The 19,773-nt window shown below is 42.9% G+C and overlaps 2 protein-coding genes across 5 annotated transcripts in view; one reads left to right on the top strand and one right to left on the bottom strand.

The window, feature by feature from the left end:
• Positions 1 to 19,773, top strand: part of rusc2 (RUN and SH3 domain containing 2) — a 64,810-nt gene that overhangs the window by 6,574 nt on the left and 38,463 nt on the right. The window lies entirely within an intron of this gene.
• On the bottom strand, positions 6,062 to 19,587 carry LOC108412608 (verrucotoxin subunit beta-like). Of its 2 annotated transcripts, XM_037531776.1 has the most exons (7): positions 19,512 to 19,587; positions 18,304 to 18,369; positions 15,427 to 15,456; positions 15,114 to 15,146; positions 12,857 to 12,889; positions 10,728 to 10,838; positions 6,062 to 9,984 (listed from the first exon to the last, which is right to left on the bottom strand). In XM_037531776.1, exons 2-7 carry the CDS (start codon positions 18,356 to 18,358, stop codon positions 8,243 to 8,245), a joined length of 2,004 nt encoding a protein of 667 aa, XP_037387673.1. In that variant the 5' UTR covers positions 18,359 to 18,369; positions 19,512 to 19,587; the 3' UTR covers positions 6,062 to 8,242. The 2 variants fall into 2 exon arrangements, with proteins under 2 accessions (XP_037387673.1, XP_037387674.1); XM_037531777.1 differs by lacking the exon at positions 12,857 to 12,889.

The raw sequence follows: 19,773 nt of genomic DNA, 5'->3' as shown, positions 1-19,773 counted from the left end.
GAGAGGAATGTGCAGAGGAAAACAACCAGAATACACAGTCAGCCTCGCACCAGAATACACAATCAGCCTCGCACCAGAATACACAATCAGCCTCGCACCAGAATACACAGTCAGCCTCGCACCAGAATACACAATCAGCCTCGCACCAGAATACACAGTCAGCCTCGCACCAGAATACACAGTCAGCCTCGCACCAGAATACACAATCAGCCTCGCACCAGGATACACAGTCAGCCTCGCACCAGAATACACAGTCAGCTTCGCACCAGAATACACAATCAGCCTCGCACCAGAATACACAGTCAGCCTCGCACCAGAATACACAGTCAGCCTCGCACCAGAATACACAATCAGCCTCACACCAGAATACACAATCAGCCTCGCACCAGAATACACAGTCAGCCTCGCACCAGAATACACAATCAGCCTCACACCAGAATACACAGTCAGCCTCGCACCAGAATACACAATCAGCCTCGCACCAGAATACACAATCAGCCTCACACCAGAATACACAATCAGCCTCGCACCAGAATACACAGTCAGCCTCGCACCAGAATACACAATCAGCCTCACACCAGAATACACAGTCCGCCTCGCACCAGAATACACAATCAGCCTCACACCAGAATACACAGTCAGCCTCGCACCAGAATACACAATCAGCCTCGCACCAGAATACACAATCAGCCTCACACCAGAATACACAATCAGCCTCGCACCAGAATACACAGTCAGCCTCGCACCAGAATACACAATCAGCCTCACACCAGAATACACAGTCCGCCTCGCACCAGAATACACAATCAGCCTCACACCAGAATACACAGTCAGCCTCGCACCAGAATACACAATCAGCCTCGCACCAGGATACACAGTCAGCCTCGCACCAGAATACACAATCAGCCTCGCACCAGAATACACAATCAGCCTCGCACCACAATACACAATCAGCCTCGCACCAGAATACACAGTCAGCCTCGCACCAGAATACACAGTCAGCCTCGCACCAGAATACATAGTCAGCCTCGCACCAGAATACACAGTCAGCCTCGCACCAGAATACACAGTCAGCCTCGCACCAGAATACACAGTCAGCCTCGCACCAGAATACACAGTCAGCCTCGCACCAGAATACACAGTCAGCCTCGCACCAGAATACACAATCAGCCTCGCACCAGAATACACAGTCAGCCTCACACCAGAATACACAATCAGCCTCACACCAGAATACACAATCAGCCTCGCACCAGAATACACAGTCAGCCTCGCACCAGAATACACAATCAGCCTCACACCAGAATACACAGTCAGCCTCGCACCAGAATACACAATCAGCCTCACACCAGAATACACAGTCAGCCTCGCACCAGAATACACAATCAGCCTCGCACCAGGATACACAGTCAGCCTCGCACCAGAATACACAATCAGCCTCGCACCAGAATACACAATCAGCCTCGCACCAGAATACACAATCAGCCTCGCACCACAATACACAATCAGCCTCGCACCAGAATACACAGTCAGCCTCGCACCAGAATACACAGTCAGCCTCGCACCAGAATACACAGTCAGCCTCGCACCAGAATACACAGTCAGCCTCGCACCAGAATACACAGTCAGCCTCGCACCAGAATACACAGTCAGCCTCGCACCAGAATACACAATCAGCCTCGCACCAGAATACACAGTCAGCCTCACACCAGAATACACAATCAGCCTCACACCAGAATACACAATCAGCCTCGCACCAGAATACACAGTCAGCCTCGCACCAGAATACACAATCAGCCTCACACCAGAATACACAGTCAGCCTCGCACCAGAATACACAATCAGCCTCGCACCAGAATACACAATCAGCCTCACACCAGAATACACAATCAGCCTCGCACCAGAATACACAGTCAGCCTCGCACCAGAATACACAATCAGCCTCGCACCAGAATACACAGTCCGCCTCGCACCAGAATACACAGTCAGCCTCGCACCACAATACACAGTCAGCCTCGCACCACAATACACAGTCAGCCTCGCACCACAATACACAGTCAGCCTCGCACCAGAATACACAATCAGCCTCGCACCAGAATACACAGTCAGCCTCGCACCAGAATACACAATCAGCCTCGCACCAGAATACACAATCAGCCTCGCACCAGAATACACAGTCAGCCTCGCACCAGGATACACAGTCAGCCTCGCACCAGAATACACAATCAGCCTCGCACCAGAATACACAGTCAGCCTCGCACCAGAATACACAATCAGCCTCGCACCAGGATACACAGTCAGCCTCGCACCAGAATACACAATCAGCCTCACACCAGAATACACAGTCAGCCTCGCACCACAATACACAATCAGCCTCGCACCAGAATACACAGTCAGCCTCGCACCACAATACACAATCAGCCTCGCACCAGAATACACAGTCAGCCTCGCACCACAATACACAATCAGCCTCGCACCAGAATACACAGTCAGCCTCGCACCACAATACACAATCAGCCTCGCACCAAGATACACAGTCAGCCTCGCACCAGAATACACAATCAGCCTCACACCAGAATACACAGTCAGCTTCGCACCAGAATACACAATCAGCCTCGCACCACAATACACAGTCAGCCTCGCACCAGAATACACAATCAGCCTCGCACCAGAATACACAGTCAGCCTCGCACCAGAATACACAATCAGCCTCGCACCAGAATACACAGTCAGCCTCGCACCAGAATACACAATCAGCCTCGCACCAGAATACACAATCAGCCTCGCACCACAATACACAGTCAGCCTCGCACCAGAATACACAGTCAGCCTCGCACCAGAATACACAGTCAGCCTCGCACCACAATACACAGTCAGCCTCGCACCACATTACACAGTCAGCCTCGCACCACAATACACAGTCCGCCTCGCACCAGAATACACAGTCAGCCTCGCACCACAATACACAGTCAGCCTCGCACCACAATACACAGTCAGCCTCGCACCAGAATACACAGTCAGCCTCGCACCAGAATACACAGTCAGCCTCGCACCACAATACACAATCAGCCTCGCACCAGAATACACAATCAGCCTCACACCAGGATACACAGTCAGCCTCGCACCACGATACACAGTCAGCCTCGCACCAGAATACACAGTCAGCCTCGCACCACAATGCACAGTCAGCCTCGCACCACAATGCACAGTCAGCCTCGCACCACAATGCACAGTCAGCCTCGCACCACAATACACAGTCAGCCTCGCACCACAATACACAGTCAGCCTCGCACCACAATGCACAGTCAGCCTCGCACCACAATGCACAGTCAGCCTCGCACCACAATACACAGTCAGCCTCGCACCACAATACACAGTCAGCCTCGCACCAGAATACACAGTCAGCCTCGCACCAGAATACACAGTCAGCCTCGCACCACAATACACAATCAGCCTCGCACCAGAATACACAATCAGCCTCGCACCAGGATACACAGTCAGCCTCGCACCACAATACACAGTCAGCCTCGCACCACAATACACAGTCCGCCTCGCACCAGAATACACAGTCAGCCTCGCACCACAATACACAGTCAGCCTCGCACCACAATACACAGTCAGCCTCGCACCACAATGCACAGTCAGCCTCGCACCAGAATACACAGTCAGCCTCGCACCACAATACACAATCAGCCTCGCACCCATACGTATGTGTTACACATGGCCATGGTCATATATTAACATTATTGTGATAACTTATGTCAGGATACTCTTTAGTGAGTGTATGACGGTTAAGGTCAGTATTTGTTAAGCACTGGACAACTGCAAGACTTTTGACCAATTATAGTAAACAACAACAGCCAGTGTAGAGGAGCTGAATAAACTGCATAGCAACAAGTAGCTGATTGGCTCTCAGCTGCCGTCTTTGTGCTCATAGCCTTGGTAAACGTGGCTCTGCTGTTTTGCTGACTCACTTTGTCCTTTCCCGTTACATATCATGAAAATATCTAAGCATCATGATGGTATGTAGTTGCCGTGCTGTCCGCTCTTCTGGTGACCAGACTGAGGGGAAGTAGGTGGGATGTTTCAGGAACGGATGAATAGCCCAGTGTATTTTAGTCTCACAGCAGCCAGTCAAGGCCTTTCCTAATGAGAGCGAGAGAGGATACTTTCCCTGCTTTCTCACTGACTCATCTCTATTTCTAGTAGAGTGTGAATAACAACCCCCACTGCTGCATGGCTTTCCCTGCGGGTGGGAATCACCCGAGACCCCTGCCCCTAGTAGAGTATAATCACCCTACAGGGTTATCACAGTACGATATGATGACGGTGCAATAACATGATACAGTATTATCATCATATGACGTTATACTGACATGATATTATAATGATACACTATTACCACAATATCATATCACCCTGATACGAGGTTGTTATATTATAATACAATATTATGGTGATAAAATATCATCACAATACATTGCAGTCATACCGTATTATTACAGTATGATATTGTCGTGTTACGATATCACCTGATATGATACTATCACAATGCAGTATAGCAATGATGCAATGATGCTGTGATATGATGTTATAACTATGCAATATTATTGTGACATCACAGCATGATACTGTCGTTATACATATTATGCTGATGTGATGTTGTCATAATACAGCACTATGGTGATATGATATTGTGATATGATGTTACTGTGATAGAATGTTAATATGATGCAATGTGCCATTTTGTTACAAACATATATTACTATGATGTGTAATAATGGTATTAATAATGTAATAGTGACAGGATATGACACGAAAACAGTACTACAGTAATGATACAGTACTAGTGATACAGTATTATTGTGATATGTTACCGTGATATCACATACATGGTGTATTACCATGATGTATTACCAGGTTTGTTTGTATTGCAAGATATAATAACGATGTGATATTTGTAATATTAACACATACTTTTGCTTACCATGTCATATGATTCCGTTTCTAACGTTTTGACTGTAAATTATGCCTCCAAAAGAAAACTTTGTGTCTTATCCATTATTTAAGCACTGAAACACTGATACTTGAGATTCTGTGTATTGATATTTTTCACCTGAAATACTCTGCATACTCTGCATGTTATACGTTCTTTCGTTAAATTAACTCAGGCACACTGCTGATGAAGTTGAACACATCCATGTGATATAATCACAGCTTCCAAACTGTATATACTCATCATCGATCACTCCTCTGCCTTCTGTGCTGTAGACTGGGGTTCAAGCCCCATCTGCGTAACCACTCTACACTATACCAATGAGAGTCCTTGGGCAAGACTCTTAACACCGGCTTGGCCTACCTGTGTAAATTAATCAAATTGTAAGTCGCTCTGGATAAGGGCGTCAGCCAAATGCCGTAAATGTAAACGTAAGCTCCCAACACACAACACTGTATACACACAGTGTAAAAACCTCTCAAAGTAGACAGGAAATGCAGAAAACAACATTCACGTGATATGTGTTGTGTAAAATGGTGAAATGAGTGGTAACATGGAATTAATTTAATGAAGAAGTGGACCAAGCTCTGACATAAAAAGGACGCATATGGGTTGAAGTGCGTGTTTAAATAGACCTGATATATCTCATGACAGTGCATTTCCCCTAAATATTTATATTTCATTGTATTTGATTAGGGCAGCATGGTGGGTTGTGCTGTCGCCTCACAGCAAGTAGGATCTGGGTTCGATTCCCCGGCCGGGCGACTGGGGTCCTTTCTGTGTGTAGTTTGCATGTTCTCCCTGTGTCTGCGTTGGTTTCCCCCCGCAGTCAGGCCAATTGGACATGGTAAATTGTCCCTATGTGTGAGTGAATGTGTCTGTCTGTCTGCCCTGCGATGGACTGGCGACCTGTCCAGGGTGTATCTTACCTTCTGCCTGATGACCGCTGGGATAGGCTCCAGAACCCCCCAGACCCAGAAGGAGAAGTGGCTTAGAAGATGTGTGTGTGTATTTGATTACAAAAAATTCATTATTGATTCACAAAACTCATCATTTCACACGATACAGTGATGTCTAGTATGGCACATTTATTTCAGTACATGCTCAAGATACAATGATATGATGTGATCTGTGATATAACTTGGTACATTAAGGTACGTTGAGTTGGTACATTCTTATGAATCGATCCAACATGCAAATCATGGAACAAACAAATAATGTAATAATGGAGCGAAAGTGAGTATGTATATATATGTGAGTATATATGTCAAGCAAACAACATTGCAGTACTTTGTCTACATCAGAACACATGTATATTAGTGCCTACCAGAGGTGGGAAATCAAGGAAGTCAAATCTTGACACTTAAGTCCTGAGTCAAGACCCAAGTCAAGATAGTCGAGTCTCGATTCAAGTCCCGAGTCAGTACAGGTGATCAGTACAGTACAGGTCCTGATCTTCAAGTCCTAAACAAGTCAGTCTGCATTCTTCAGCTAATTTAAGGCCACATCACTGAATAACGGTAACAGTACTGTAGCCTTTTACCGACGGCATGTTAGCAGCATAAGTTCATTTTTTATCCTTCCAACAAAATCCATGGTACATAGTAAAAAGGATGGTTCTTCAAGGGTTAGAAAATAGTTCTAAAAACACTCAAAGACACCTTTACATGGTTAAAGTACTCTTTGCATCATAAAGAGGTTCTTAAGAATGTGCTATCGATGATTCTACATAGAACCTTTTTGAAAAGGGTTCTATATAGCACCTAAAGGGTTCTTCTATTCTTACAGTGTAAAGCAATAGGAGAACCCTTTTCAATCTACAGAACATTCTCCTTCGATCTAAAGAACCATGTCATGATGCAAAAAACCCTTTAATAATGTGTTCATGGTTCTTTTTAGACCTATTTTCTTTACCAAAAACCTTTGAAGAACCATCCTTCTTAAGAGTGCGTGGCAGACTCTTATACACAGAGTAGTGCACTACACATGGAAAGAGTTTTAAAAACACTGTTGAATTTAAATGACAAAGGAAGCCAAAACGACTGAGCTGAACAACATTTACAGAAGAGACAGCAAAATGATGGTGAATGTCTGAAGTTGACTCTTGTTCACCAGCTGCTTCTTAGTTGAATTTTCCGTTCCGGCGCCATCTGCGCCATTTAAGGTGGAATGACAAATTCCAACATGAAGCTGGCGAAGAAGAAATCAACTTCAGCCTTGTGGTGAACGTTAGGCTTGTTTTTACCTGCAGATAGAGAGATGTGTTCCTTTAGTTCTTTTGTTTTGCTATCATGTTCCTGTAAGGCTGGAGTTTAAGCGCTGAGTGAGGGTTTAGTGGTGCTGTTGATGCGTGACTTGCGTTTGATGCATCTCCAGCTTATGGAAGCGAGATTGAACTCAAAGTGCTTCGCTTGTCTTCCGAAATTAAATAAGCCGAGCATAAGCACGTAACGCAAATCTGACGACGCTGCTGTTTATTCAGTTTCCGGTAGCAAACAAATCCATTCACATAAAAAGTAACCGACTGTGTTTCTTCCACTCTCTTGAGTCTTTCAGAATCTTGACGTTGAAGTCTTGAGTTATTGGCATTCAGGTCAAAGTTGAGTCGCAAATCTTTCACGATGTTCTCGAGTCGAGAGTAAGGTCAGCAAAATCATGACTCGAGTCGGGCTCAAGTCCAAGTCACATGACTTGAGTCCACACCTCTGGTGCCTACGTCTGCAGCACACTCTTGTTAGACACGACAGCCAATATTTTCTGGAGATGAGCTGGAATAAGATATAATATGTAAAGTAAGAAGAACAATAAATGTACATTGATGGAGATACATTTCATTACTATTCATCCAGTCATTCCTAATTACTGCTTGACAGTGTTGTGACCAAAGCAGGTTGAAATTGAAATGTGTGGGACGTTGGCAGGCTTACGTGACAGAGGAGCAGAGGTATGCTATATAGCATCTAGGTATATAGGCAGGCATCTAGCTATAGTCTATGGTCCTGTGCATCACGACCCTGGTCCTGGAGAACCCCCTGCCCTGCACATTTCAGTGTTTTTCTGCTCCCAATACCTGATCCAAGTAATCAACTCATTAACAAGACATTGTGTATGTGTTGATAGGAGGGCAATCACTAAAATGTTCAGGGTAGGAGGTACTTCAGGACCAGGATTGGGAACCCGTGGTCTTGCATCTAATAATGTCTACGTACTGTAGCCTGCTCTGTTGGGCGGTTCCTTTTTCGGTATTCTTTATTCAGTCCCTTCAAGGGTGTCTGAGGGGCGAACGCTGATGATGTCACTGGTGACTGGTAACTCTTCCAGTTTGCCCACTGCAGTGCATCTGATCTCATACTCGCTGCCAGACTCCAGATTTGTCAGCTTCTCTTCATCCCTTTGAACAGCCAGAGTTTTCCACCCCTCCTTCGTCCTTGGCTTGTATTCCAGCGTACGCTTCACGGTGGCTCTGCATTTGGGGTTCAACTTCACTATTATACTGCGGGAGCACACATCGATAGTGGCTGAGAAGACGGGCTTAGTTGGAGGGGTAAAGCAGATGGGTTCATCAGACCCACCTTCGTACAACATGATGCATGCTCCAGGGTGGATCTCATGGTGGCTTGATCTTGCACTTCTATCGCTGATGACCAAGTTGTTCTGGGAGGACACGTTGAACGTTGTGTGTCTATCGTTGTTGGATCTCTTCAGGTCTTTGAACAAGCTCAGGTTCTTCCTCATTGTCTTAATGATGCCTCTTGTTAACCACGTTGGAATTTCATCAGGTGTCTTTTTCTCAGCTTCATCTGGTTTCGCAAGATCTGACAGGAATTCGTCTGGCAGATCCAGAGATGTGAAGGTGAAACTGACCACATTTTCGATTTCTGCGTCTGACAGGAGAATGTGAAGATCTTCGTCCAGGTTGACCCCGGTCTCTCGCAGCTGCTTTAAGAAGCTTCCTAGCACGTCCGATTCCATCTTTCTGTACTCTAACCACCGGTCCATCGCAGGGCTGTTAAACAGGGAATCCTCATAAGTTTGCAGGAGATCAACAAGGTCACTTTCTTCCTTATCATACCCACGAATGAGTGGCAGCAGATGAGCAAGGTTCGTCATGAAGTCTGCCTTGTGTTGGCTGAACTTCTGCTTCAGATCCTGAAGTTTGCTGTGAAATAAAGCAAGCGATTTGGCGACTTCATTGTTCATGAGGTCATTAACTTTCCCTTCTATCATATTCAAACGATCGATGGCGTGTGACATGCGTGTGTTAAGCGTGTCACTTATTTCCCTGACGATACAGTCTGATTCTTCCAGTCTTGACTTGGGTAGTTTGGAGAGAGGATAGAGCCATACCTGGAGCGGAACTGCATGTTCTCCTTTCTCTCCGAGCATGTATGGAAGTTTTGTGTACACCTGTAATGCGTCTTGAAGGGTGCATGGATTAGATTCTAACTTAAAATCCCCATGGAAAGTGCAGCTTGTTTTTTCAAACTCGTGCTTTTCACTGTCCTTCCTTTCCCCTGAACCTCCAAGTTCACCTGTCGCTAAAAATGAAAGCTTTTGGATGGTGAGTTTTAGCTCTCCCTCCAGCTCCCACTTGTTTTTGTGTGAATCCAATTCTCTTTCGAACACAAAGTAAGCATCGGCGCCATATAGGATGGCTACAACTATGTGTGTTGCTCCGGTTCCTTTCAGCTCACTCAAGTAAGATATCTGAGTCAGGTGGTCCATGGACAGTTGCTTGAATTTTGTGGTGGCGTGGTATGATAACGTGAGCTTTGCCTTCTTTTCAGACTTTTTCTCATCTGTAAAATATGTACATGACCCACTAACGTCCACTATTCTGCACAGTGCAGCGATTTTCAGGTAGGCACTTATCTTCGTTGTAGACGTCTTATCGTCACTGCTGTCTGAGGACAAGAGGTCGAATTTGGTGTCATATTGGTCACTGACACAAATTTTAGCCTGAAGTCCTTCATAATCCCACAAGGTCAGCCCTGTGCAAGAGCAAACAGGAATAACTTTTGATAAATGTGATAATAAGCAATGGGCCTCAAAACAAACATTGTCATTAGACCAGTCATAGATGGGGGATCTCAGAACAAGCAGCATGGTCAATGGGGCCAGTCATATTCAGGTGGGGGGTGGGTGTCTCAAAACAAACGACATCGTCATTAGGGCCAGTCTTAGTCAGGGGGGTCTCAGGACAACCAACATGGTCAATAGGGCCAGTCTTAGTCAGGGGGGTCTCAGAACAACCAACATGGTCAATAGGGCCAGTCTTAGTCGGGGGGGGGGGGGGGGTCACTGAACAACCAACATGGTCAGTAGGGCCAGTCTTAGTCGGGGGTTCTCAGAACAAACAACATGTTCAATAAAAGCAATCATAGTTGGGGGGGGGGCGGTTTTACAACAATCAACATGGTCATTAGGGCCAGTCGTAGGTGGGGAGGGGTGGGGGTTTCAGAACACACAACATGGTCATTAGGGCCAGTCGTAGGTGGGGAGGGGTGGGGGTTTCAGAACACACAACATGGTCATTAGGGCCAGTCATATACGATGGTGAGGAGTTCTTTTAAGTAAGCATCACAGCCACACTGTACAAACTCAAAGACCCACTGTGTTTTGCCTAAAAAGCTGTTGTTTTGCTTTGTGGTGTTATTTCTGTTTGAAATGTATTGCCAACTTTTATATGTTTATCTGTGTTTCTGCTGCTCCCAGTTCAATCTTAATTCAGTACCTGGTAGGAGTTTGTGCTTTCTATAATCATAAGCCATGCCGAGCTGGAATGGTCTGCCCAGGCCAGCCACCTCCACGATGTCGAAATCCTCACTGTCCATAGCAGCAGAACCTAAAACAAAAACATTTGTTACGTTTCTTTTTACTGTTCCAGCTAAGCCTTTTGGTCTTTTAGAAGCGGAATATTGTCAGTGGCTCTTGTGTTTGTGAAACTGTGCAACTTAAACGTTAAAATACGTTAAAATAAGAGTGAAAATGAAAGAACAGGAAAACCACAGTTCAAGAAAGTGATATACAAAAACAAGTAAAGATGGATTTGTGTTAATATAGGAATTCATTTAAAATATTATTTTACAGATTTTGTACTGTCATGAAAATCCTGGAAAAGTCATGGAATATAGAAATTTGGTTTTCTAGGCCTGGAAAATTCATTGAAAATAACAAACGGAGTAATCATGGAATTAGCAATGAATCTAATCACATTTGAAGCACTGAGCAGTCTAGATCGCAGTAAACACCGAGACTAATGTATCTGTTGTTAACATGTTGTTAATATGAATCTGGGCTAGCTGAGGTCTAATATTCAGGATGTGTGCCTTGTGGAAGATGTTTTGACATTCACATACAGGAGAAGACGAACATAACACTGCTGTTGGAACAAAACCTTGTACCTGTCTTGTATCTTGTGTGATTTTTGTAGTTTTTCAGGTTTTGACATGACGTGAAAGTACATGTGGTCCTGTATATTGTGTGTAGATTTCATGATGATTGGACCAGCAGAAATGATCTAAACTTACTTGGAAAAACGTCTGGTTCCATTGACTTACATTAACAGTAGAGTATGTTTTTACCTTCTCCTGTAAAGTTACCATTTTGGAGATACAAAGTTTTGATCCGACAACAGCGATAAGAGGAAAAACACATGGCTGCTGCTTCTCACACCAAAGCTTGCGTGACTAGCACTGCAAGTCTGGTGTGAAGTCTGTAGAAAGTCTCACCCGACCTGTGCACTCTAGATCTGAAATGACGCAATCACGGCACCTCTGTAACATATGCATGTTCACCGTGTATCACCGTGCTCAGTCTGCACCGCCGCGGCTAAACAAACATCACATGCTGCAGCTGCGTTAACGCTGCTGGGGTTCACTCACTGATTTGATTTTACACTGTTTGATTTTACTTTGTTGTCCTTGTGAAGTGACTCTCGTTACATTTCTCTCATAAATACCGTAAAAGCTGCATCAAAAGTCACTGGCATTGCGGATTTGGATGGGACTAAAATCATTGCAAAACTTGGACAGCCTAATAAATACATTACCACCCCACACCTTGGAAAACTGATGCCTCCCACACTGACCTTCAGCTAGATGACTCAGTTCACTGGCTAATTAAATATGTCTTTGTTATCATGAACTCGATGTCCACCTAATCCTGATCATGAATGATTCTGAGTCAATTCACAGATGTCAGAATCGATTTTCTAAATATTTAATTTATAACTAATAATCCGTTAAATAGAAGAATAATATCCGTGTACACACCTGAATCCGATTACATTCCACTCGGAACATGTAAGTAAGTTCTGTGCATGCGCGTCGTGTCACAGCGAAAGGTTTATATCGTTCAACACGGCGGAGCAGAAGTTCATGCTCTGAGGTTTAAAAGACGGCGGTGGGACGGACGTCCAGCTTACGTGTCTCAGACGTCTTCCTCTCGCCACTTCCTTTATAAGGCCATGGGAAATACGTTTGAGTCTGACATCAGTTTAAAGTAATTAAAAACTCAATCACTGCTCACTGCTGCTCATCTCACTCTGACTGGACTCTCAGCGCTGCTCCACTCATGCACGTCATTTTGTGTCGGATTCCTTGTAGTGAGCGTGTAAACGAAGATTTTCATCGGATTGTTGAATAGAGTGAGAATAAACACCTCAGTCTGAGTCTGTAATCCGATTGTATTCAGTCGCATAGGCAAAACTCTTTGCATGTAAACACAGGCAATGACTAAGGTAAGGTCAAATTAGATGCCTATGAAGTACATGTGACAGAGTAAACATGAATACCATGAACACAAAGGAAAACAAATACATTGTTTCTGGAGCTGTGAAGTCTGTGGAAGGTCTCGCCCTACCTTTGCATTCTTCATCTTCCTCGTCCTCTTCATCTGTGATTTAAAGATGAGAAGAATGTATTGTACTTTTCCTGACCAAAACGATGCAAACAATTACGTTGTTTATGCGAATTCTGTTCCAGGTCTGAATGGTCTACATGGCATAATTCTGACACAGTTATGTTCTTACATGCCATGAATCAAATGAAACTCATGACCTGGCAAAAGGATTAAAATACTTATAACAGTAAAATCAGTACAACCTGGAATCACGTCTATATTATTAAATATTAAATATTATTTTACGGAGTTTGTACTGTCATGAAAATCCTGGAAAAGTCATGGAATATAGAAATTTGGTTTTCCAGGCCTGGAAAATTCATTGAAAATAACAAACGGAGTAATCATGGAATTAGCAATGAATCTAATCACATTTGTAGCACTGAGCAGTCTAGATCGCAGTAAACACCGAGACTAATGTATCTGCACATGAACTAGCTTTACTAACATGTTGTTAATATGAATCTGGGCTAGCTGAGGTCTAATATTCAGGATGTGTGCCTTGTGGAAGATGTTTTGACATTCACATACAGGAGAAGACGAACATAACGCTGCTGTTGGAACAAAACCTTGTACCTGTCTTGTATCTTGTGTGATTTTTGTAGTTTTTCAGGTTTTGACATGACGTGAAAGTACATGTGGTCCTGTATATTGTGTGTAGATTTCATGATGATTGGACCAGCAGAAATGATCTAAACTTACTTGGAAAAACATCTGGTTCCATTGACTTACATTAACAGTAGAGTATGTTTTTACCTTCTCCTGTAAAGTTACCATTTTGGAGATACAAAGTTTTGATCCGACAACAGCGATAAGAGGAAAAACACATGGCTGCTGCTTCTCACACCAAAGCTTGCGTGACTAGCACTGCAAGTCTGGTGTGAAGTCTGTCAGAAAGTCTCACCCGACCTGTGCACTCTAGATCTGAAATGACGCAATCACGGCACCTCTGTAACATATGCATGTTCACCGTGTATCACCGTGCTCAGTCTGCACCGCCGCGGCTAACATAATGCTGACGGAATGCAAAGGGCGGATCATGGAAGTGGGTAAGTGCAGCGTCTGGACAGTCTGTGGCGGCACATAACAAAAACACAGCTGAATGAGCGAGAAATCTGACCGGCTCTGCATTAAAGTCAGGTTAGGTCAGGAGTCTCAACCCAAATGTTAAGGAGAGCCATTTAGTCCTTTCAAGAAAAATCAAACCACCTTGAGAACCACAGCATTTAATGTCCAGTACGTCTCAGTGTGTGCTGATGTCCTAGTATAGACTAAAAATATAAAGGAAAACACAGGACACTTTTCCTCAGAAGCAGAGCAGCTTACTGTAAAATGTCTCTCATCGTTTGGCTGTTTTACAAGGCTGAAGTCACTTCTTATTCTCCAGCTTCTTGTTTGAATGTCTCCGTTCCACCTTAAATTCTGACTGAGGCGCTGAATGTAAATGTGGCACCATTTAAGGTGGAACAAGAAAATTCGAAAGAGAAGCGACTTCATCTTTGCAACTTCTTAGTGTTTGACAGTCCCTCATCGCAGATTTAACGTTCCACGAAACCAGCTGCGCTGCTTATTAATGCGAAGGAGTAACTAATAATCCGGTAAATAGAAGAATAATATCCGTGTACACACCTGAATCCGATTACATTCCACTCGGAACATGTAAGTAAGTTCTGCGCATGCGCGTCGTGTCACAGCGAAAGGTTTATATCGTTCAACACGGCGGAGCAGAAGTTCATGCTCTGAGGTTTAAAAGACGGCGGTGGGACGGACGTCCAGCTTACGTGTCTCAGACGTCTTCCTCTCGCCACTTCCTTTATAAGGCCATGGGAAATACGTTTGAGTCTGACATCAGTTTAAAGTAATTAAAAACTCAATCACTGCTCACTGCTGCTCATCTCACTCTGACTGGACTCTCAGCGCTGCTCCACTCATGCACGTCATTTTGTGTCGGATTCCTTGTAGTGAGCGTGTAAACGAAGATTTTCATCGGATTGTTGAATAGAGTGAGAATAAACACCTCAGTCTGAGTCTGTAATCCGATTGTATTCAGTCGCATAGGCAAAACTCTTTGCATGTAAACACAGGCAATGACTAAGGTAAGGTCAAATTAGATGCCTATGAAGTACATGTGACAGAGTAAACATGAATACCATGAACACAAAGGAAAACAAATACATTGTTTCTGGAGCTGTGAAGTCTGTGGAAGGTCTCGCCCTACCTTTGCATTCTTCATCTTCCTCGTCCTCTTCATCTGTGATTTAAAGATGAGAAGAATGTATTGTACTTTTCCTGACCAAAACGATGCAAACAATTACGTTGTTTATGCGAATTCTGTTCCAGGTCTGAATGGTCTACATGGCATAATTCCGACACAGTTATGTTCTTACATGCCATGAATCAAATGAAACTCATGACCTGGCAAAAGGATTAAAATACTTATAACAGTAAAATCAGTACAACCTGGAATCACGTCTATAATCATGTCATTTGGGTTTTATTTCTGAAGCTGTGAAGTTTGTGGAAAATCTCACCTCTCAATCTGACATGTATTCTCATCGTTTCTGTAAGATATAAAGAAAATAATTGCAATTTTTGTGACAAAGATTTCAATGATTTCTATAAATTTAGCTCCAGGTCTGGACGGTCTACATAGCACGACACATGAACCACTACAACAATATCTTCTTCTAGGACAACTGTTCATATATATGAGCTAAATTTTGTTGGAAACATTACAACTAATGGCATGTTCCAAACCCATTCAGTGGTGCTGAGGCCTGGGCTCTGGGGTGGTCAGTCCATCGTTCAGCTTCTTTGGTTGATGTGTCCATCTCCTTTTCTCAGTGAGGTTCTTCTTGATCAGCTACACGTCCTTTCAGACCCACAGCGCTGAGTGGTCTTCTCACAGTGGAAGGATGGACAGAAGCACCTGTGGATGTTTTCAGATCTGAAGCAGCTTGATCTTCTCCTCTCTCTCAGAGATCAAAGCTTTCAGTGCTGTTTATCTGATGGGGGCAGTTTTGGGGTTGGGGTCTTCCAGGTGGTTGTTCGGAGACCCATTTTCTCTGTAGCTTTTAATCCATTTTTGAACTCCAGTTTTGGAAGCTCCTGTTTTTTTCTCCTTCTTTGTGCAAGTGGATTATCTCATATTTAATCTCTGTGTTTTGTATAGTACTGTATATACTGTAATTTGCCTGATACTTACTGTTAAAGTTATGCTCTTGCAGACGAGCATTACACAACTTTTGTAATGAAAAGGATTTATTTTGCTTTATTCAGGATTTTGCTAATTACACTTATGTGTATGAGTTTGATTTTTTCTCTAAATGTAATAATAATTATAATATTATAATATAATATTGTGGAGATTTTAATGTATTTTTTTGTGTTTCTTTCCAAACTGTAAAAAAAAAATACAATACAAATACAATTTCAAAATATTGAACAGTTAATTGAAAGCTAACAGCTGTGATTTCATTTCACACCAATGGCGGTTTCTATGAATTTGTAAAACAATTTGAGAGCGTAATGCAAAAATCTAGGAAGCTCATGAAACCATTAAATCATGAAATCCCCCACAGGCCTAAAATCAGAATTGTTAACCATGAGGTGCTTCCATGAAATATAGACACATGAAATTGTCAGTATTTTGACCAAAGAGCTTAAAAGCTGGATTTAGCACAACAACAAATAAAAAAAAACATCAACTACAACTGTAGCATCGTTTATCAGGAAATAAAATGAATGATTCAATATACAGGAATCTGAGAACAACCGTTTCCAAAGATGAAAGAGGAAATGCAAGTTCAGTAATGAATGGATAGTGATGCTAATGAACCCAGTGAATATAATAATATATATAAGAATGCTTTTTATCTGCTGCTGCTGTTGTTACAAGACGTCTCCCAGCAACGTGCCAAACGTGACAGCAATGCTAATTCAGACGTGCTTATTGTAAAAGATGGAGAAAAGTACATGGAAAACTGACCGGTAGCTGCTCAAACTTTAGTAAATTCAATGGGATGTGTAATGACTACATAGCCGTTTGTGTGTTCCCCCTTCTAGTGCATACGGATGAGGAAGATTTTTAATAAACAGGGCGGAATTTGTGTGGTGTTTGTACCCGAAACTGGTGCAGAAGGCTCAGAACCCTGGACCTTCTGTCCTGTTCCTAATGAAATGCCAGCAGTTGAGCTTTTGGAGTGGCTTCAACTTTAGATGTGTGTGTGTTGAAGCTAGAAATGTGAATATGCAACACCGCTAACATAACATGGAAAGTCTCACAAGAGTCCTACAGAAGTGTAGCATCATAGCAGTAGACAGCATTACCATCAATAGCACCGACGTTAGCGCGGTTCCATCTTCCATAAACATGAAGTCCGGTTCTTGCATCGGTGGCATGTATGTCTGCTCAGTAGAACACGGTAGTCAGGCTCAGGTTTTGCTTATAGGACTTTTTGCTTGTTGCATGAACAGTAAAACCGCTTTCCCACTGGATGGTACCGACTCGACTTGACTCTGCTCGCTTCTTTTGGTTTTCCATTGGGCAAAAGTTGGTACTCTGACACCTGGGACTTTTTTGGTACCGTCTCCGTCGAGGTTCCAAGTGAACTGAGTCGATACCAGGAAGTGACATAAAAACGCTGTAGGCTACTGATTGGTCAGAGAGGATTCCCACAGACAAGGCTATGCCACCGGGTTAGCGTAGCACTTGACCAGCATCATCTGGTCGTCTGAACTCGGATGGTTTTCCCAGTCTTTTGTCTTGCTGCCTTCAGCATCTTCAGAGCAACATCTGTCTCCCTCGCATCATGGCAATTTCATGTGGCGTCGCTATGACAACCAGCTACACTGAGGGGGCGCTATATCTGTAGTGGAAAATGAAGTAGCTGGTACCAAAAGCGAGTCGAGCCGAGCCGAGTCTACTCCTATCTCAAACGATAGAAATATTGTTGCACAAGAGGGTGGGAGTTTCCCAGAATTCTTAGCAGTTTTGCTTGTTTCTCTTACTTAGCTCCTGTTTTTCATGAATTCTCTCAGAGGTGTTTTTTTACAATATAAAACAAGCTGCTAAATATTATTAGTATTATTATTATTAGTTACAGTTTCACTGATGTATACTGTATGATGAATATCAGTCAAGCCATAAGTTCAAATGCAGATTAAGCTCATTTCTCACAAAACTTTGCTTTGTCATGATCCGGGATTATAAGTGGGATATTGTTAGCACAGTTTAAATGAAATCCTTAGTAAATTGACTCTTGATTTCAGATGCGTTGGCACATTTTATACTGCATGAACACCCGTATGTACATCAGGCTCAGTTTATGATGTATGGTGGTGGTAGTTCATTTAAAAACCAATAGAAATTTAAAATCTATCATACAGATAAATCTTAACTCACTTACCTGTATGTAGAGGCAAAGTAGATTCAAAAATCCTAAAGAGGCTCTGATGATCCATAGTAAGACAACCTAAAAGAAGACAGCCTGTTAAGAGTTTGAATGAAATCTTTTTGTCTTTTGGAAGCTAAATCTTGATTTTCTTCAGCGGAGCTGCGCTGGACGCAACTTCACGGGAGGTCAATAAACGTTCAAACGGAAACGAAAGAACAGGAGGAACAAACCAACAACATCTAAACACGTCTGCACATATTATTAGGCTTTCTTAAGATTGTTTACAAATTAGTTCGTATTAATAAACAGCAATTCATAAAAGCGATAAACTACACTCTTAAAAATGACGGTTCTTCAAGGCTTCTTTAGTAAAGAGAACGGTTCAATATAGAACCATGAACTTTCAAAGAAGCCTCTGCATGAAGGGTTCTTCAGATTGATGGAGAACGGTTCTATATAGAACCTTTTTTGAACAGGGTTCTATGCAGCACCACAAAGGGTCTTTCTGTTGTTACAGGCTTGACATGTGGGGTGTGGAGAGTAAAGTCCTTTAATTGTCGCTGTAATTGAATTATGTTTATTTTATGAAAATAAATGATTGAGCATTTCATTTTATTACACCCCAAACAGTCGTAACACCCAAACTTTTGGTCTGCCGGTACATGACCAGCAAACGCAGCTTTGAACAGTATAAAGGACCCTAGAAATGGTGAATTTGTGTGTAATTAGCTTATTACTCCCTGTGATCTCTATGAATGACTCGGTTTTAAACACATTAAATGATGTTTCTCTATATTATCTCTAATCTACGGTTAGAAACTGAACAGTTCTGCGAACGTCACAAGTGTTTGTTGACATTTTTCACTGGTGAACAATGAAATTTATATCTTAAATCTCGCCAATGGTGATCAAAACTCAAGACAGATAAACGTACACGAAATGCTGTCAATCCAGAGCTTTCCAGGCTTATGTATGAATCTTCTAAAAACTGAAAGTACATTTTAAAATGTTTAATGTCTAGTATTTAAATTTACATAGTACATAATAAATTTACAGAAGCTTTTAGTGGTTAAACCAGCAGAAATATTACTCTGGCGTAATTCTGAACAGTGCTGTATGTGGTTTAGCATCCACCCTAAACTGAGAAGTCATCAAGTTGAATCTAGTTTTAGATTTTATTTCTGAAGCCTTGTAGAAGAAGATGGGAAACTCCACCTCACCTTTCAGCCGTGGATGTGCTCTTTATGTCCCTCTCTCTCTGAGTGTTGTTCTGTAGGACCTTTCTTTCCCTTTTATGGGTGAATAAAACACAGACAGGCATGTGATGCAGACTTCCGCAGGAAGCGGATCAAAGTGAAACCTCTTATTCCCTTTTCAGTGCACATTGCAGGGCTCTTCCTGTCTCAGGTATTGCTTGATTTTGGCTTGTAGAAATCAAAACAGGAGGTAGTTCATGAGAAATTGTTAGTCAGACCGAGAGAC

Source organism: Pygocentrus nattereri, chromosome 20 (assembly GCF_015220715.1).
Source record: "Pygocentrus nattereri isolate fPygNat1 chromosome 20, fPygNat1.pri, whole genome shotgun sequence".
Classification (NCBI taxonomy): domain Eukaryota; kingdom Metazoa; phylum Chordata; class Actinopteri; order Characiformes; family Serrasalmidae; genus Pygocentrus; species Pygocentrus nattereri.
The sequence above is the reverse complement of the archived record's forward strand: the minus strand, read 5'-3'. Positions and strand labels throughout refer to the sequence as shown.